The 21,247-nt window shown below is 39.7% G+C and overlaps 1 protein-coding gene across 1 annotated transcript in view; it reads left to right on the forward strand.

The window, feature by feature from the left end:
• Window positions 1–21,247, forward strand: part of UGGT2 (UDP-glucose glycoprotein glucosyltransferase 2) — a 109,018-nt gene that overhangs the window by 80,876 nt on the left and 6,895 nt on the right. Inside the window, exons 30-36 of the mRNA XM_040991227.1 lie at window positions 1,567–1,651; window positions 5,256–5,341; window positions 7,444–7,539; window positions 8,438–8,522; window positions 14,555–14,737; window positions 16,065–16,225; window positions 16,853–16,967. Coding sequence (XP_040847161.1) covers window positions 1,567–1,651; window positions 5,256–5,341; window positions 7,444–7,539; window positions 8,438–8,522; window positions 14,555–14,737; window positions 16,065–16,225; window positions 16,853–16,967 — 811 coding nt within the window. The remainder of the gene's footprint in view (window positions 1–1,566; window positions 1,652–5,255; window positions 5,342–7,443; window positions 7,540–8,437; window positions 8,523–14,554; window positions 14,738–16,064; window positions 16,226–16,852; window positions 16,968–21,247) is intronic.

Below are 21,247 nucleotides of genomic sequence, written 5' to 3' on the forward strand. Positions count from 1 at the left end.
AGCAAGGAGCTGCAGGTGGACAACCCCAGCTGATCTGTATGATGTGACCCACCAGATGATGGCTAGGGCTACCTCCGACAGGGCAGTTCCTGCCAGTCTCCACAGAACCCTTGGCCAGCTGTCAGGACCATCCCAACCCCCTTTCTGTTCTCCACTCAAACCTGCCTCCCATGCACCTCAATGTGTTCCCTGCCACTTCCTTCCTGTTCTAGTAGAAACAAGTATAGAAGCATTGCCAGCTGGAAATACTCAGTATGCTACAGGATGTGCCCCTATTGTGACTGTTAGGTCATTATTAAATCATTATAATAAAATTATGATGGAGGAGACACTCCCACTTCAGTCATGTACCTGACACCCTGGTATTTACAATGATTGCAAAAAAAAAAAAAAAGCTATGGGAATTGAGAGGACTTTACCCCACCCCAAACTCTGCCCGCTTTGGCATATTCATTTAAGCCCCAGCACCAGATACTACACTCTGCACCTCCTAATTGAAAAAACGGCCCATGTGTTCTTAAGGGGCCTTTTTTTCCTGTGTTTTGCCTTTTTCTTCATTTTTGTTTCTTCCCAGCCCACTTGCACGCAGTGAATGTGTACTATCCTTTTGCTTTGGAAAAATCCAGCTTCCCTATACACATTTATGCCCCCACCTTGAATTCTTAGATATGTGGACAGAAGAGGCTGGAATGAACCCAGCTGGGACCCAGTTGCCCACAGCAAGTTGACATGTCTCCTGTATAAATTGAAGCTCTTTTTGTATTTTGTGGTGTTAAGTTTGCCAGGGCTTTGCCTTCTTAGTTTTAGCCATCTTAGCTAGGCACTTTGGAGCATGATGAAGCCAAAGGCACATGTTCAAGTAACCATAGTGCTGCAGTAGTGATGTTCTAGAGAAAGTCTAAGTGTGTGTTATAAATATGAAGAGCTACTGAAGCTTTCTGTGATGACTTTCCCCTTTAATAATTGAATTATTTTAACATAAAATTTTTCAACATACTGTGGGAATAGTATAAAAAAGTAATTACTGAGCACAGCTGTCATATTTGATTTACTTATCAGTCAACTTCGCAAATTAGGGAATGAAATATATATAATGTAACTAAAAACATTCAAGTGTCACAAATGCCATCACTAACACAGTCTCATACATTTAATGATGCATTTCACATTTAACATTGGAAAATGACTAGCAGATATTGAAAAGTTATGTGGATGGTAGAGAATTTCTTGGACATATAAGCAACTTCTGTATTTCATACTTCAATTATTGTAATGTATCAGATGTGAAAGTTTAGAGTTTTGAGGTAGTGTTGGCATACAGTAGTAAACTTAATGGTTTGGACAAGTGATTATTTAATAGAAAATTTAATGAGTTACAACTTTTGTACAATTTTAAGTTAAAATTTATAATTTTGAAAATGGTGTATTATAGCTGAATTGACCACAGAAAAAAATTACTTGCATACAAGTGATAATGTACTTTGTTAATTGCAAAATGAATTACTTACCCTAATTAAATGTCTAGTCTGTGATTGGTTATGGACATTGCTGTGTTTCTGCTTTTAGGCATAAAGGTACTGACTCTCATCCAGACTTGGGAAATGTCACTGTTGTAATGAACAGCTTCAAAAGCAAGATCCTAGAAGTACAGGTGTGTGGGCAGAAGCTTTTTTCTAAGCTCTCAATATTTACAAGTATCTTTTCATTATTACTTGTGTGATGTTTATTTTACAGCTAATTTTGCAATTTATATAGAAACTCATATTGGAGCTCTGGCAGTAATATGAAGGAAGAATGGTAATTTCATTAAGTAAAAGCAGAATGTGAAAATATGAGAAGGATTTTTAAAAAGATTTTTAAAAATATTTATTGGAAAGTCAGATTTATGGGAAGAAGGAGAGACAGAAAATTTTTCTATCCGCTGGTTCACTCCCCAAGTGGCCGCAACAGACGGAGCTGAGACGATCTGAATCCAGGAGCCAGGAGACTCCTCCAGGTCTCCCATGCAGGTGCTGGGTCCCAAAGCGTTGGGCCCTTCCTTTATTGCTTTCCCAGGCCACAAGCAGGGAGCTGGAAGGGAAGTATGGCAGCTAGGATATGAACCAGTGCCCAGGTTGGATCCTGGCATATGCAAAGTGAGGACGTTAGCCACTAGGCTACCATGCTGGGCTCAAGAGAAGGAATGTTTCTTAAAGTTGTACTTTGGCTTCTGTCTCTACCATACCTGTAGTCAGACAGTGTTACAAATTAGACTCTGTTAAAGAGGTTGAGACAGGGCTTAAACTAGTGCTGAAAAGACAGGATGGCATCACTTCTGTTAAAGTGAGAGAGTGTTTAAAGATGGTAGTGCTGGTTCTTTTAGACTCTCATGCCTGCTCAAGACTGGCTTTAAAGAGACACTAGGAACCCAACAATGTAGTCCCAGTGCCTGTTCTTGGCCTGAGGGAGCTACTGCTGCCCTAGGAACAGTCCTGTACCCTGGAACACCTACACTGTCACACGGAGCCAATGTGCCACATTACAGGGGCAGCAGTTCAAACCGGGACTCACAGGAAGTAGGCAGGCTATTGGGAGATTCCTTCTACAGTAAGGTGGCTCTGTTTTTTCAGTAAACTTGAAACAAGAACTTCGTCCGCTTAGGTATTTAGTCCAACTTTGTGTCATCTGATTAGTGCAGGGAATCTCGAATCTTTAACTCATATTAAAATAGCTCAGGTAATAGATGACGCAAGTGTCATTCAGAAATATGCACAGTTCTCTGAAGTAGGTTATAGCAGCCTATGATGCAAATTTTTTACTTAGAGGCCAGCACATCAAACAATTTCAGTAGAAACAAGAAAGAAAGAAATATGATAGGCATTAGCTGTTAACACAAACTAAAACAGCTGTGCTTACTGAGTTTAGTAAATAAGAGATAAACTTAAATAATTGCTGCATTTACAGGAATCTTAAGTCTATAGCATATTTTTATTAGGTAGAACTTTTGAGACTGAGCAATACAGAGAAAATTAAGAATTCAGTGGATGGCTTTAATATAATTATTGAGAGAATTAGCATATTGGAGGTTAAGCCAGAAGACATATCCCGAAGGAAGACAGGAAAAAAGGAAAAAAATACAAGAGCATGAAAACGATGGAAGGTCAGAAAAAAGCAAGCAAACAAAAGTGGGTTTAAAATTGGCTCTACCATTCACTAGTAGCCTGATCTCTGACTGCTTATCTTTTTGTATTTTCTTCTTCTATGAAATGGAGTTACCATTACTAGCACCTTTTAAATGTTTGTAACTTATTCAAATAAGTGAGCCAGTTTCCCGTAGCACACAATACAGGCTTCGGCTTGCAGGGAGACTTCTGTCCCAGCGTCCTTCCCGCCCGCTTTGCCTGCCCACTCTTTTCCTTTCTTCCCTTATTTTTTTTAAATTTCAAATGGCATACTTTAATTTCACTTTCCAGTTATGGGATTATCATTGCATTAAAGATTTCAAACATAGCAAATAGAAGGAAAATAAACCTGTTATTCAAGAACATACATAAAGGTGATAACCAGTTACTGTATCTCAGTACTACCTCGTAATAGGGCTGTTTCCCAGCTAAGACATTTTAGCTTTGTAAAGTATGAGTGTTTGTTCAGTAGATAATATCAGTTTAGATGGAGTTTTTGAAGTTGATGAAAGTAGAGGGTAGGGTACTATTTGAAGCAGTGGTGATTAATGGGTTTCATGAATTGATGAGAAAGGCTAATTACATTCTATGGCCTAGCAGTAGCTAGGTCCTTACAATCACAGTTTGTTTTGTAATCGTTTATTTCTTGGAATTACAGCAAAAAGGGGGTGGGGGAAGGTAAGCATTGTGAAAGGAGGACTGCATGAACTCCCTGCTCCCTGTGAAGAGGGGCTCGAGAGGGACCCCGTTATAAAAGAGCCCGCAATTTAGATGCAGAGTAAGTGGAAAAGGCCAAGGAGAAAAGGCAGGTCACTACAATAGCAACTCCAGCGCACGAACGTCAGACTTCTCACTGTCAAGATCAGTGTTAGGACATCAAAGCCTGCAGTGTTCCAAACAAATTCTAATCGCAAAATAAAGTTGTCTTCTCAAGTGTGATGGTTCCTTTCTTGGAACTGTTTGCCAGCAAAATGGAGGTGTGCCCATGGCGCATGCAGAGGCGACACTGGTCTACAAAGTAGTGAGAAGCAGGTGAGAGAACAGGCAGTTAACTGTGGTCACACAGCAGATGTTTTAACCACACAGAAGAAATACATGGCATTTACGTTGTCAGAACAGGCACTGTCCTAGCAAAATGCAAGCAATTCTACTGTTTCCTGAAGTGAGTAGTAATTATTCTGTATATTTACAAATGCTGATGTGAGTTGGGGGAAGGGAGAAAGGGTAGAGATATTCATAGCTTTCTTATAAACGTGGCAAACAGAGAAATGGTTGAAGATGAAAAAAATAGACTTAAATACTATTTAAAGTTTTCAAAATAACACCATAGAAAAACTGAGGATACCGTTATTACTATTAGAAATTGCAGGGCCCGGCTGCGTAGCCTAGCAGCTAAAGTCCTCACCTTGAACATGCCGGGATCCCATATGGGTGCCAGTTCTAATCCTGGCAGATCCACTTCTCATCCAGCTCCCTGCTTGTGGCCTGGGAAAGCAGTAAAGGACGGCCCAAAGCTTTGGGACCCTGCACCTGCATGGGAGACTCGGAGGAGGTTCCTGGTTCCTGCCTTCGGATCGGCACTGTACTGGCCGTTGCCCTCCCTTGGGGAGTGAATCATCGGACAGAAGATCTTCCCCTCTGTCTCTCCTCCTCTCTGTATATCTGACTTTGTAATAAAAATAAATAAATCTTAAAAAAAAAGAAATTGCAGACATGGAGAAGGGGTCAGAGTGATGCTAGTGGGCTGCTCATCTATATTAACAGTCAGTAAGGTTTAAACTTAGAGTCCAGAAATAACTGCTAGATAATGCTTAAAGTCAGCAAATAGGCAAACCAGGAAATCAGTAAATCAGCACCTTATTTAACATTTTAGAGTCCACTAAACATTAAAGAAGCTAAAAATGAGACTGAGTTAATTTAAGACCAGATTTTGCCCATAATGTTGTGCTAAAATATCACAGGCCTTCATTTGTGACTGCCATCTCTATTAGATTTGTAAGGATAATCTTGTCTAACATGTTTCACTTTGTAACTTTGCAATGTAATATTCAAAGTTGCCTAATTCTAAAAATTATTCTTCACCATGCCTCCTAGGTGCGAAAAAAACAAGACAAAATTAAGGAAGATATTCTTTCTGACAAAGAAGAAAAGAAAAAAGGAATGTGGGATTCCATTAAAAGGTAGTTACTAATAAATAAACACATAAATAGATTTATGAAGAGTCTCACTAGATGACTCTTCACTCTTGCAGGTGGTGAAATCCAAGACCAAGATTTCTTTCCCTAAAGAGGGAAATGCTCTTGAATTTCTCCTTCTTAATTTGTTCTTGTTGCCTATGGCGGGCCAAAACTTCTAAAACTTCCAAAACTTTATTGAGTACAAGTAGCGCGAGAGGACGTCCTTGTCTAGTCCCAGGTAGAGGGGATGCCCCCGGCGGGACGGTGCTGTCGGTGGGCTTCCCGTGTCCCGCCCTTATGACACCGAGTTATGTGCCTGTCCCAGTTGACACAAATTACAAAATTTGAGCCTCGCAGTAATTGAAAATGAAATGCTACATAAGCCGAAGGAGATTAAAGGTGAATCCAGTTAGGAGGAAGTTCAGTGAAGACTTCTTAAAGGACTGGGCAACTGCTTTGTTTTCTAAGGACAGACAAGATTTCAAGTTCAAGTGGAAAGTACCTGGTTACATGCAGTTATAAAGTAGTGATGGGTATAACTGAGACAAAAAAAAATACAAAGTTAAGGCCCTAAATAAAGTGTATTGTTAGTTTAAAAAAAAATAGTGACAAGCGTAAGTATTTAATTGGTAAAGATGCCTGCATACTGTAGCAGTTTGATTCCAAGCTCCAGCTGCCTGCTAATGCAGAATCCATAGGTGATAGAAATGGCTTACATTAGTGTGCCCCTGGCACCATATGGGAGAACAGAAGTGAGTTACCAGTGCCCAGTTTTGACTTGGTCCAGGCACTATGGGCATATGTGGACTGAACCAGTGGATAGGAGCTATTATCTCTCTTCCTCCTCCTCTCATTCTCTGCCTTTTTTTTTCTCTTCCTCCTTTTTTGTTCCCCGTATGGCTGTTTCTAAAATGAATGAATAAATAATATTTTAGAAAAATAAATATATAGGGCCACATATCAGTAGTATCTAGGAATCGTCCTGACTTTGGATCTTTATGTGATGGGATCTGGAAAATTTCAGTTTATTCTAACTATTTCTGTGCTCCCCCTTTTTCCTTTTTCAGATAGTATTTTTAAAACATTTGCCATCTCCAGTTGGAAGACATTGCCTCTTCTTTTTCAGATTCATTTATTTTTATTTGAATGGGCAGATATTAGGAAAAGAGGAGGAGAGGTGGAAAGAGATCTTCCATTCACTGGTTCATTCCCCAAATGACCTCAACAGGCAGAGCTGAGTTGTTCTAAGCTGGGAGCCAGGAGCCCCTTGTGGGTCTCTTACACATGTGCAGGGGCCCAAGGTCTTGGACCATCTTCTGCTGTGTTCGCAGGCCACAGGCAGAGAGCAGGACGGGAAGTGGAGTAGTTGGGACGTGAATAGATATGCCCATAGGGGATACTGGCACCACATGTGGCATTGGCCCTAATGTTGCCTCTTTATGAATAGTAGCAACAAAAGTTTCAGGAATAAACTCTGTGGTCTAGCTATAGATATGTATTCCAAACCAAATTGATCATTGTGACTTTGATCAAATGAACTTGGATCATATACCTATGTCTAGAACCAGTAGGAAGGCCTTGCACAACTCAAACTTCATAGAATGAAATTTGAGGAGGAATAGGTTCTCCAGAAGCACTAGGTCATCATTACTGTAAGGGGAGAGAACGTTAGGTTGGGAAAACAAAAGCTGTCTGCTGCAGTCCACAGTATTGAGAACTTCAAAAGTCCATTTTAGAGACTCTTTGCATTATGATCATTTTGTTCTAGGATAAGACATAGAAACTTTAGCACAGACTCAGCAATCAAAGCAGATTTTGTGACATAGTCATACATTATTCCATTATTTGGGATTTTCCCCAGTATAGACCTTTTTATTTTGCAGACAACACAGTTTTACTTCAGGTTTAAATATATTAAAAACTCAAAACTTGAAGTGATGCTGTCACATGTTTTAATATTAATCATGATTTTTTAGGGCAAGAGTTTGTTCATGGTTAATAATTGTACATTCTTCAAAATGCAATCCTATTGCTTATCAAATCATGTTAGCCAGAAAGTTTGCATATGAATATTAAATGGTGAATAACTACTTTTTATTTTCAAGTTTCACAAGAAGGTTGCATAAAGAAGATGACAAAAATAAAGATGTTCTAAACATTTTTTCAGTTGCTTCTGGCCATCTATATGAACGCTTTTTAAGGTAAATGTTTTCATGTGATATTTTGGAAAAATATAATGATATGGTTCAAAAGAATGAATAGAATGACAGTTCAGTGTAAAGAAATCTGTTCTTTGACACACAGGCCTTTGTCTGTAATAAACAGTAATGTTGTTTTTGTGTTCTGAAATACATATATGCTGTAAGCAGTTTTCCTTTAATCCTTGTTCAAAGCATATACTACTCTGCACCTTATTTGAACTCATAATGTTAAGTATCTGTATTTTAAAAATATTACGAAATTTATCAGTTTTGTTTTGAAATATTTGTCGTCTATAAACCTAGGATACCTACAGTGTCACAGGAGGGTAGGTGAGAAAAAGTATATAGTACATTTGTTTTCCAGTGAAGGAATGATTTGTCCTATAAAAAAGAGGCAATAAGAATGGGAAATCTTATGTACAAAGTACAAAGCCTATTTCTCACCTGCCTGAAAAATATTTGCATTGTTTTAAAAATAATTTAAATTGGAGCACTTATGTATCTATGTATGCTTTTCACTCAAAAGCCTAGGTTACAAAACAAATGAACAGTCCAGTGATTTTGTCAAAATGCACATATTGAACTCTTTTAGGTTTTAAAGACCTGATTAATCACACAGTTACAGAAAAAAGATTAGAATCTGATTCCACTAAACAAAGCTATTTTAAATATTTTGTCAACTGGAGCAAACAAAACCGAGTCAATTAATGTGCATTAGGTACTTACGTATTTCTCTCTGCACATATTGCATTTTTTTATCAACCATAATGTTTGAAGATGTTTATTTCTTCACAATTGGTAGTGACAAACTTCATATTCACATTTCTAAATATTTAAAAGCCTTTTAAAAGTAGAATCAACTGTTAATGTATATTGGATTTAATGTTGTTTTGTACAGAATTATGATGCTCTCTGTTTTGCGTAACACCAAAACACCAGTGAAATTCTGGTTTCTAAAAAATTATCTCTCACCAACATTTAAAGTAAGTACATAGCTTCTTTCCTAAAGTGACTAAGGTTTGAAATGAAAATTCTTTGTATGACTGTGAAAAGTTTATCTTCAGAGTGAGACTTTTCAAATTTATATCTTTTGGTATTTTTAATTTTTAAAACTTCATTACCTAATAGTTTTTACCTAGCCCATAAAAATTCCTGTGTCATACTTACAGATGTTTTTTAAAGGAAGATTAAATATAGTAGATTCTACTTAAAAATATATGGGGTGGTTATTGATTTATTTGTTGTAGTGAATAATACAGTTTATCAATGGAAAATATATAAATGTTTTCAATAAAAGGATTGGATTTTGTCATAGCTTTATAAGAATAGAAACACTAAAAGCGCATTGGGAATATTTTCCCAACACGGAGGACAATGAAGACCCCTAGGTGTCCACTCTGGGGGTCTGCGCACGTGATCCCAAGTGTGCTGTCCTTGCAGAGTGACCGACATTGGCCACCCCCTGCCCAGCCCCCCACTCCTGCTGCAGAGTGGACTCTGCTCCTTCTGTGTTCATTGTACAATAATGAGATTTTTCAAATTAAGTCTCATTCATTAGAATTACAAAGACTTCTATTTCTGTATACGGAAAGTAATACTAAATACAAAAGCAAAAATAGTGTATTATGGTTCTGTTCCTTAATATTCCCAGGGATTTTGTAAAGTGCTGTCTTGAAAATATCCAGTGATGTTTCACAGTAGTGCCATATGGTCAGCAATACACTGGCCTGCACAATTGGAGGCACCAGAGACCACCCATAGGGTCACTAATTTTAGATTGAGTAATCCTTTTAGAAGGCCTCCTGGAACACAGAAAGCAATTAACTTCTCTGTTACAGAAGTATACAAAAGGCTGGGTATATGAAAGTATGTGAGAGTTGGGCTAGGGAGTGTCCGGTGGGACCAGGTGAGGAGCTGCCTGTTGTCCTCTCAGATGGCCTGAGGCCAGTGCTCACCTGCCAGCAGCAGTGTACGACTCCTTCAGGAGCACCGCCGGCCAGGAAGCTCACTCCCTGACTGCCGGCCTCCGGCCCCACCTGAGTCTGAACTGGTTTTCAGCTATTTGCCAAAGCTGAGCCTAGGGACAGTTGTTTTCTGACCGCACTGTGCAAGCTATGATGCTCCCTTATCTATCACTTGATTTCTTACTTTCCTGCATAGGACTGTCTTGTACAGCTAATTTGTCATTTCCTTTCTTACCTGCTACTTCTGAAGTGTAAGCCCCATGAAGGCCGTGATTTCTGTTCCCTTGGTTCCTGGTCCCCTGATACCCTGGGGGTTAGAACTGTGCTCAGCATATAGTTGGTTTACAAGGACTATTTTTGATATATACTTACTGTGTAATGAGGAAAATATTTTAAAATTTCTCCTATTAAAAAAATATTCCTACCAACCACTCCAGCATGATTTCCATGTTTGAGTTCATAAATTGACACTGTAATGTTAAAGACCTTAATTTAAACTTACATTGTTCTTACAAATGCAAATGAAAAAAATTGGAACTGAGCATAAACTGGGAAACTAGTTATAGATAAGAACTGAGTGAGGAAAAGTAAATTTCATATCTTTAATTTTCTTTTAATATCCATCTTCTAGATTTCGGGGACTAGAGCAAAATTTAGCTAATTATGTATTTTGTAACTGCTTCTTGGTTAAACAGATACTAAGGTTCTTTTGTAACAAGTCATTGAACCAGCTCTTTAGACCGCAGTCTTTCAGTTAAACCTCACACCTCCTGTAAAGAATGTAATCTGTAAGCCTATACTTCATTTTGGTGTTTTTTTCTTATTTTATTATCATCATTTTATGATACAGTTCTACAGGCCCCTGGGTTTCCCTTATCTCCCCTCAATTCCCCCCAACTGCGTTCCTGTAAATCATTACTGAAGTATATATACAGTCATATGTCCATCATTGTGGGCTTGGACAATGGCAGAGTCCATCATCCTCTTGTCGTATGGTAAACAGTTTCATTGGGAGTCCATTTTTAGTCTGGAAGTAGAGATGCAAACTGCATCATATCCTTACATCCGGATATGTTAGTCTCCAATTCACAGATACTGTACATCCCCTTAAATGAACAACCACAATGCAACATTAACAATAGTATGTAAAATGGAAATTTACCATACCATAAAGTTAAATTTTACTAGATATGAGTCTCAATTACACAGCTACTATAACTCCCCTTAAGTGAAAACTCACAAAAAAAAACAACAGGAAGAAAAAAGAAATGAACAATGCCATGAAGTTAAATACCATGCTGGTGAATGACTAATGTGTCACTGAAGATGTGAAAAAGAAAATCAAGAACCTTCTTGAAGAAAATGATGATACTGTACAATCTAAGAGCCATTGAATAATCAGGGGAAAGTTTTTTGAAGAGATAAAACTAACAACGACAAAAAAAAATCAATCTGTGAGATGTAATTTCTGCTGATTTTTGCTCATGAAATGTGCCTCCTGTAGGCAACAAATAGAAGTTTTGTTTTTTAATCCAGTCTACTAATCTATGACATTTGATTAGGCTTAAGCCATTTATTTATATTCAGGGTTAATATGTATGGGTGGTAATTTGGTCCTGTCATTTTAGCAATGGATTGTTCATTGATTTAGTCTTCTGCTGCATTTTACTAGAATGTTCTTTGCATTTACCTTTGGTTTTGTTGGGTGCTGTTCCTCTTTGTCAAGAGAACATCTTATAGTATCCTTTGTGGGGCAGGTTTAAAACAGGGAAATTCTTTTAACTTTTCTTTACTGTGGAAGAATTTTATTTCATTTTCAAAGACAAAAGAAAGCTTTGCTGGGTATGTTATCCTGGGCTGATAATGTTTTTCTTTTAGAATCTGGAATACGTCACTCCATTTTCTTCTTGCCTTTACAGTTTCTTGGGAGAGGTCTCCTGTGAGCTTAATTGGCATTCCTTTATATGTCAATTGATTTTTCTCACCTGCACATTTAAGGATCTTTTCCTTGTGTTCAGTTGAAGAGAGCTTGATTATCATGTGTCATGGTGAAGATCGCTTTTGATCAACTCCGTTTAGAGTTTGTCCCTTCTGGATGTTCTTTCCCAATTCTTAATCCAGATTAGGGAGATTTTCCCTTATTATTTCATTGAATACACCTTTAATCCCAGTTTCTCTTTCTGCACCTTCTGGGACTCTCATAACTCTTATATGTGGCCTCTTAATAGTGTCTTTCAATTCTTGAATACTTTTTCTGGCCTGATCCAGCTTCACTTCCAGCTTTTTGGTGACAGGAAATATCTTCCAATTCTGAGATTCTTTCTTCTGGTTGCTTCATTCTATTTTGGAGACTCTCCACTATACTTTTAATTTGCTTTATTGTGTTCTTCATTTCTAATGTATCCGCTTTCATTTGATTTGTTTCCATTGTGACATAACGTTAAAGTGCTTGAATGCCTGCTTTACGTGCTTTTTATTGTTAAGGAGCTTTATAGGGCCCGGTGGTGTGGCCTAGCAGCTAAAGTCCTCACCTTGAACGTGCCAGGATCCCATATGGGAGCCGGTTCTAAACCTGGCAGCTCCACTTCCCATCCAGCTCCCTGCTTGTGGCCCGGGAAAACAGTCCAGGACGGCCCAAAGCTTTGGGACCCTGCACCCGCGGGGGAATACCCAGAAGTTCCTGGACCCTGGCTTCGCATTGGCATAGCATCAGCCATTGCGCTCACTTGGGGAGTGAATCATCAGACGGAAGATCTTTCTCTCTGTCTCTCCTCCTCTCTGTATATCTGACTTTCCAATAAATAAATAGATCTTAAAAAAAAAAAAAAAGCTTTATAACAAGTGTTTTGAATTCTGTATCCCCCATTTTCTTGGTGTCTTCCTCAGTTAACTCTGAGGTTGGCAAAGGGTTTTTCTCCTTTGCAGAGGAGTCTTCAGTACTATTCATTGTGACTCTATCTCTTGTTCTGCTCTTGGTCATTGTACTTCTGGTTATCAGATTCTTCTCCTTGGGGCAGGTTTCTTTCTTTTTTTTTATGTTTTGATTGGGAAGGCGGATATACAGAGAGGAAAGACAGAGAGGAAGATCTTCCATCCAATGATTTACTCCCCAAGTGAGCGCAACGGCCGATACTATGCCAATCCGAAGCCAGGTCTCCCACACGGGTGCAGGGTCCCAAAGCTTTGGGCCGTCCTCAACTGCTTTCCCGGGCCACAGTCAGGGAGCTGGAAGGGAAGCGGGGCCGCTGGGATAGAACCGGTGCCCATATGGGATCCCAGGCATGCAAGGCGAGGACCTTAACCACTGCGCCACCGCGCCGGGCCCGCTTGGGGCAGGTTTCTAAGCTCTGTCATCCACAGGTCTTCAGATCGATTTTGCTTATAGCAGTTGGCACACTGCTCTTTGTTGGCAATCAGTTGTGTCACTCCTTCCAGCAAGTTCCAGGTCTGGGTTCTTATGTTAGATTTCCACCATGGTCTCTGTAGCCCCAGCTCCTGGCTCACTAGTCTGTACAATCTGTGACACTGTGCTGAGGCTGCACTGTTGTCTGTACAACCTTTCTCCCACTTCCAGTTGGAGCAGGTCCCAGGATTTGGGAGAGTCCAGGTGTCCTATATAGCTGAGTTGTTTGTGGTGGTGATCTTGTTGAAACCTGTTGGCCATAAGGCCTGAGGGCCATACACACCTATTTTGACATGTACAATGCCATAGATGGTATTATTTTCTGTGGGACCAGTGTAATGCAATGAGCTCAGTGAGTTTGCTCCCAGCTCAATACATGCGCAGTTCACTGTCACCCCTGCAGTCCTAAAACTTTTGCCACACTGTACAAAATGGTGCCTGATGTGGCACTACTAGAGTTCTTGCTCTGCTGGACGTCAGGTCTGGGGGCTACCTGGACCCGTCTTTTGTGGAATTTGTAGGGTGCCACGTTGTTGCAGTTCACTGAGCCAGAAATGAGTTCACTCCCAGCTCAGTACTTTCTCTTGCCCTTGCCTCCTTAAACAAAATGATGCCAGATATGGTTACAGGGGGGCAGACTGGGCTATGAAATCCACGCTGTTCCCGCACTGCCTGTCTGCAACCCGCTGCTCTGTATCTGCTCCTGGTCAAGTCAACAGAGCAGCAGGACTGGCAATTCTTTCTCTTGGTTCACCACCCAAGCTCCCATGAAAGTCCCTTCCCACCTGTTTGGAGTTCAAGTCACTGCTGAATGCCATTGGGGTATCAGTCACTGCAACACCAAGGCGTTGTTTTCTCTGCTTTCCTCTGTCCATGAGTCTCCAGGTGCTACTATGCTGTTGTTCTGTTCTCTCCCTTTCCTGGAATGTGCCCCCTCTGCTTCATACTGGTTAATGTTTGTCCCCCATTTAAATGTGTCCTTACCTTATTCTGCCATCTTGATTCTGTTTTTTTCAGGTTTTTTTTTCAGTTTTTTTTTTTTTTTTTTTGCTTTGTTTTATTGACAAGGTAGATACACAGAAGGAGAGATAAAAATCTTCCATCTGTGAGTCCCCAAATGGCCTCAAGACAAGAGCCACGTGGGTGCAGGGAAACAAGGGTTTGGGCCATCCTCCGCTGCTTTCCCAGGCCACAGGAAGGGAGCTGGATGGGAAGTGGAGTATCTGGGACACGTACTAGTACCCATATGAGATCCGGCAATGATGGGCCATGTGTTAGATAATTGAGCCATAGCTCAACTTCACAGGCCCAGTCTTGGTGCTTTTGCATGCCCTTTTCATTTTGGCATCATTCCGTCAGGCAGCAGCATACACACATATTGTCATCACAGAGATATTTAGTGGCTTTCATTTCTGGAGTTAAGATTTCTCAAGTGAAACACTAGTAGTAAGTTTATAGAAACATAATGTAGTTTGATGTGTACTTGTGTTTTCATGCTTGTGAGCATTTTCCTGTTTCTCATAGGTATCAAACGTAGTGCTTACACATTATATGATTAGTTTTTAATAGTTCATAGTAAGCACCACTTTCAAAATATCAAGTCTGTTTTCCTTGAACACATTGTTTGCTTTTGTATATATGTTTTTAGGAGGTGATTCCTCACATGGCTGAGAAGTACGGATTCCAGTATGAATTGGTCCAGTACAGGTGGCCTCGTTGGCTTCATCAACAGACTGAAAAGCAAAGAATTATTTGGGGTTACAAAATTCTCTTCCTTGATGTCCTCTTTCCACTGGCAGTTGACAAAATCATTTTTGTTGATGCAGACCAGGTAATTGACTACTGTCTCTACTGTTTACATTTTTCATATATTTGTCTGAATATGAGCTTAACTTACTGTTGCATATATTGTACTGGCCTGCTCTGACAGAATTATAATGTATAAGCAAAGAATCTATTAAAACAAATATTTAGTCTTTAAGGAAAATTGTAGGAATTGTTATTTAGAACATAACCAATTTTTTTCTGAAGTATTAAAGTTTTGACTATAAAGGTTAAGACAGATGTTTATGTTAATAAGACTGGGTACATGAATTCCTGTGGCTATGAACTGATGCATAAAATTAGCAATTTCTTTTTGCAGAAAAAACATAGCAGATACATCCAAGTCTTCTGTCCTTCGTCATCCTTCAACATTTTTAGCATTCAAGCAATAGGCTCACTTAAAAAAATGATATTTAACCAAAAAAAAAAATGTTAACATCTCAGCCTTCCAGATGTGTGTGTACAAGAGTTATGACATTTTCCCTTCCTGCCTTGAATTACCTTTGTAACAGGGAAGAAGTTCAAAAAGCATACAGAATTTCTAGCTAACATGCATATGTGTGTGCATACATATATTTGTGTGTGTATGTTAGAATAATGCTTATAACTTAAAGCCTAAATTATAGATATGTAGATAGATAATACATATATGCATATACACACACTTAGGACAAAAATTACATCAAATTACAATTAATATGTGGGCTCTGTTCATTTTGTGCTATTTTCCAAATTATAATGTCCTTGGCCATGTATATTTTGCATAATAAAAGCTAAAAGGCAAATGTAGATGATGAAGTAAGCATTTCCAATACACTAATGTCATTCCTTCTCCTATCTTAACATCACCGTGCTCTTGTGAGGTGCGATTCTGTTAAAAACAAAACATATACTTTAAATATATTTTATTTTATTAATCTGTTTAGAACGATCAGGAAATCTTTCTTTGAAACCAGTATTTGCCAATACCTAGAGTTTTAGCATAGAAATGAGTTTTGAATTACCAGTTTATACTCCAAGAAACTGAGAGCATGAACTAGAGTAATATGTAATCCTTGACCCAAATATATTTGTGTAAAGTTTCTTGCTTAAAAATGGCACAGCAGTGATATTGGTGTACAAGATTATTGTCAGGAACATTAGGAATACTCATTTTAGTTTCATTTATAAGGACAAAAGAAAAAACCTAAAATTCTAACATAATTGCTGCATAAACCTGCTGTGAGAATGGGGATCTCTGTCGCTCTGATAAGATAGTAAGTGATCTGAAATTCCTGTAAATGGGGTTATGTTGTCTCACTGTCATCATCAGAGACACTGTTTTAATCATTCAGATTGTGAGACACGACCTGAAGGAACTCCGAGATTTCAATCTGGATGGGGCTCCGTACGGATACACTCCGTTCTGTGACAGCCGCACCGGCATGGATGGATATCGTTTCTGGAAAACGGGATACTGGGCAGCACATCTTTTAAGAAGAAAATACCATATCAGGTAAGACAATTCATACTTTTCACCTGTAGTAAATAAATACTGTGTTGGGTCACAAATTTTAATTTTCTTAGAAACTGTGCAATGTTGGCAACCAGTTGTATGGTGCTTACTGCATGCCAGTTATTCTTAGCAGCCTGTACATAAAGTAACTCACAAAATGTTTATAATAATCTTCCTGAGACTGTTAATTTCCCGTTTCTGAGGGTGGAAAAATGAAGCATGTGGCATTTATATAACTTGCCTAGTCTTGCCCTACTTGTACTTGGGTAATCCAGGAGTTGAACCTCAATGATACAGGTTATGTGAATTCTTTCAACTGCTCAAGGTATGGGCTTGATTCATGAAATACAAAATCAAAATAATATCTTCATAGCTGTTACTGTTTTGTAGAGCCATGAGTTTAATATAAATTCAGAAAAGCTTGACTCTGAAAGATGACAAATCCTAGCAGAATTATAGCCATGTTTAAATTCCTTAGAGATAGTATTAGGCAATGAAAAGATTATTATTACTAGCTCCTAGGTCATCTGCAGTAGATTGATGCCATCACTGTTGACATTCCCTGTCCTGGTGGGGAGGTACAACTATAAAACCAACACGGGCTATCAGAAGCATTCCGTTTTGCAGTGCCTTATATGTAGTGGATCTGAAGAAGTTCAGGAGGATTGCAGCGGGCGACCGGCTCAGGGGCCAGTACCAACATCTCAGTCAGGATCCAAACAGTCTCTCAAACCTAGACCAGGTAAGTAAAATGTTAATAGAATCAATACAGTAATTCAGTATATAAACATAGCATGCTCCATCTCCACCCCCGAAAATGTCAAAACCTTAGGTTTTTAATTTCTCAACTCCTGCTCTTTATGCGGTTCCATATTGGATACCTGAACTTCCCACTGTGACATAGAAATCAACAGCTCTGCAGTCCAGATTCTCTGTTTCCCTTTGTTCTTGTTGGAATTTATGTCTGTGTCCATTCATTTAGCAAGGATCTGTTCGATACTTGTGAAATGCTGCATATTCTTGTAAGATGTGGGACTTGGAAAATTAAAAATATAAACTTCATTTCTCGATGTAAGTTCTATCATTTTCAAGATATTTCTGTAAATGCTGATAGTCGGCCATTTTATTCTTCCCTCAAGAAATATAGGATTAGGAATTTGACCTTGTAGGTAAAACCTTTTTTATATTGATAATTGAAAAATATTTTTAAAAGTTTTTTTGAAAGGTACATTTTAGAGAATAAAGACAGAGGCCTTCCATCTGATGGTTCACTCCCCAAATGACCACAACTAGACCGGGGTTGATTCAAGGCTGGAAGCCGAAGCTTCTTTCAGTCTCCCGCGTGGCTACAGGGTTGGACTTCGGCCGTCCTCTGCTGCTTTCCCAGGACATAAGCAGAGAGTTCCATTGAAAGTGAAGCAGCCAGGACACAGACTAGCACCACAGGGGATGCTGGTGCAACAGGATGGAGGATAGTATACAGTGCCACCACACTGACCTCTGAAAGAGTTTTTAATATTAGGAAACCAAAAGAAGCCAGGGCAAATCAGGACTGCAAGGTGGGTGGCTAATGATTTCACATTGAAACTCACACACACAAAAGTGTGTGAGTGTGTGAGAGAGAGAGAGAATATTGTCGCTGTCCTGCAGCGATGGACTTGGTGCACGCGTGGACCCTGACTGATGGTCAAAGCCGAAGTTTATTAGGGGCCTCAGACTTTATACACTGGGAGTCCGTATGGGGCAGGGGAGGAAGTATTGAACTCATCAACAAAACCCATCTACTGTTTCGTACTCTTGATTGGGATTCCTTTTGTTTTGTATATTACACCAGGTGTTCTCATTTACATGCTGTTTATACAAAGGTAGCCATTTGGTTGTTCTCTTGCAAATTCTGTCCAATGAACTGCAATCCTGTGCTCATTGACCTTCCAGGGTCACAATGTCCTCCTACAAAATATCTTCATCTTTTTAGTCTATGTATACCTTCATTAGTGTGGTCTGTTTCTTATAGCCAGAATAGAGATGCTTTTTAGTCCATTCAACCAGTCTCTTAATTGGAGAATTTAATATATGTTCGAGGTAATTATTGGTGAGTGATGACTTGGTCTTGCCATTTTCCCATAACTATTTTTGTTTATTTTGGATCTCTTTGGTACAATTTTAGATTTCCTGCCTTCACATTCTTTCGTGATGATCATCATTTTTCTCTGCTTCCGTGTGTAGCATATCGTCAAACACTATTTGCAAGGCTGCAAAGTGGTGACAAATCAGTTTGTGCTTGATTTGGAAAGCCTTTATTTGACCTTCATTTTAAAATAGAGCTTTGCTAGTTACAGCGTTCTCAGCTGACAGTTCTTTTTGTTTTTTCGTTTTACTTTAAGAATGTGGACTATGTTAACTCCATTCCCTTCTAGCCTTTACAGTTTCGGGTGAGAAGTCTGCTGTCAATCTAAATGAGAGATCCTTTGAAGGTATTCTGGAGTTTCTTTCTTACACATTTTAGGATTTTTGTGTTTTACTCTTGAAAGTTTGAATATTTATCATTGTGAAGATTGTTAGTTATTTAAAAGAATGTAAGAGTTCCAGTTTTAGGTCATAGGATATTAAGAGACTTTACGCGCAGCTAATTCTCGCAACCTGGTTCTTTACCGTGAGCTGAAAACACCAGACGCAACGAGGTATCTTAGGAAGTTTATTCCAGCGGGGCAGGAAAAGGGGAAAGGGGGAGGGGGGGGAGCAAGGAAGAAGAGAGAGAGAGAGAGAGAGAGAAATGAGTGGGGCAGGAACAGGGAAGGGGGGTAAGAAGGAGAGAGGGAGAGGAAGAGCAGGGGAGAGGAACCAAGGAGAGCAAGAGCAAGAGAGAGCAAGAGAGAGCAAGAGAGAGCAAGAGAGCGAACCGCACCACACCTGGGAGCCTTTTTTGCCTGCCAGGTGTGGGGGGCGGGGATTGGGAGGGATTGAGGTCAAGGCCCCAGGGGATTGGTGCCTGCAGGTGAATGCCTGGGGATGACTAGTGAGTGGGCGGGGTTGGGGAAGGGGCTGGGAGATTGGGGGTGGGATTCTCAGGTGGAATGCCAGGTTACATCTGATTGGTGGATGGCTGGACTGGCGCGAATTCTGTGAGCTGTGAGGAAGAAGAAATGGCGCAGGGTCCAGGGTGGGATATTGGAAGTCCTTACAAAGATTTTTTCTGATCATGTCTATTTGGGGTTCTATGTGATTTCTAAACCTGGATGTCCATATCTTCATCTAGTTAAGAAGTTTTCTAGTATCATTTCCGTGAGTAGGTTCTCAAAGTAATTATGCTTTTCCACTCTTCAAGAATGCTTATGACACATGTATTTGTCATTTGATGTCATCCCACAGGTCATGAATGCTGTTTTCATTTTCTCTACTTTTTCTTCTTCTGGGGGGAAAGGATTCCAATTTTTCAAAAGTTTTATCTTCTAGTTCAGATATTTTTTCTTATTCAATAAATGTGTTGTTCAAGCTTTCCACTATTTTTGTTATTTTACATATTGCATATTGTTCCATTTAAAATATTTTTAGTTTGAGCTTTCTTCAACATTTCTGTTTCATAAAAATTTTACCATCCATGTGTACGGCCATACCACCCTGAACGCACCCGATCTCATCTGATCTTGGAAGCTAAGCAGGGTCTGGCCTGGTTAGTACTTGGATGGGAGATTTTGCCATCCATGTCCTTCATTTTGACAGAAGTAAGTAGGCACCCTGCTCCGCAACAGTTTGTTCACATGGACTCACAGTCAGTGGGGGCCGTAAGTTTCCTCCCCTAGAGAGAATCCCTAATGGAACCTGGGTACATGCCTCTCACTTCACTCTGGAAAAACAGCTTCTGGCATTCCTGCCAGCCATGAAATACGGAGTCACTGGTCGTGTCCACAATCAGCTGCGTGTCTCAGCCATCCTTGCTGCTCCCTGGAGTCTGTTTTCTGCTTGTACACGTTTGACTGAAAATGCTCTCTGACCATCCTCCAGCAGGTCCTCCCCTGTTTTTCTGGTATCTTCCCACAATAAAAATCTTTGCATTGTTTCTTTTTTCAGCCATCTCATAATCATTGTGATCTAAACCTTTTTTAAAAAATATTTTATCAGGCAGATTTACACATGGAAACATATTCCATCTGCTGGTTCACTCCACAAATGGCCACAATGGCCAGAGCTGAGCTCATCCAAAGCCAGGAACCAGGAACTTCTGCTGGGTCTCCCTCATGGATACATGATCCTAAAGCTTTGGCCCATCCTTGACTGCTTTCCCAGGCCACAAGTAGGAAACTGGATGGGAAGTGGAGCAGCCAGAACACGAACTGAGATACTGTTGACTTTGTTGTGCCATTGATGAGAAGTTGTTTCTAAAGCCTGCTGGTTGTCCATGTCTACCTCAGTGTGTTCAGCCTTACGTGCTTGCCCTTTGCAAAAAAGTGTTGTCATTCAACTAGCTTTTCTTTCCACCTTTTGATAAGGCACTTGAAGTCCTCTGTTGGATTAGAGAAGCCAACTGTCTTAGCTTTCATGTGCATTTGGATGTGTTCTTTATCCTTGCATGAGAGTAACAGAGATAACCCAGGCTTGCAATATAAGCTCTGATGCCAATCCATGTGTCTGTGTGAGGTTCTCTGAGTGGTGTAGTTGGGGAGACCCCCACAAACTTACCAGACCAGTCCTCAGGCCCAGCTCTCATGTATGCTGGTAGGTACAGCAGCCTGACCCAGCCCAACCCTGCCCCAACCCATGCATGTACTAGTGGGTGCAGCTGCCTTGACCCACCCTACCTCTGATGAAAATCATAACTAAATTAAAGGTATTCTATAGTTATGGAAAGGAAAGCTCATTACAGTTAACATGTCCATTTTCCCAACATCTACTTGTAGATCCAATCCAAGTTCAAAGCAAGTTGTTTTATGGGTATTTACCGATTTTAAAATTTACATGGAAAAGGAAATGACTCAGACTAATACTACCAAACTTGAAATCTTACTATAAAGCCATCAAAGCAAT

The sequence above is a fragment of the Ochotona curzoniae genome, unplaced genomic scaffold, assembly GCF_017591425.1.
Source record: "Ochotona curzoniae isolate NIBS_2020 unplaced genomic scaffold, NIBS_Ocur_1.0 contig_64, whole genome shotgun sequence".
NCBI lineage: Eukaryota > Metazoa > Chordata > Mammalia > Lagomorpha > Ochotonidae > Ochotona > Ochotona curzoniae.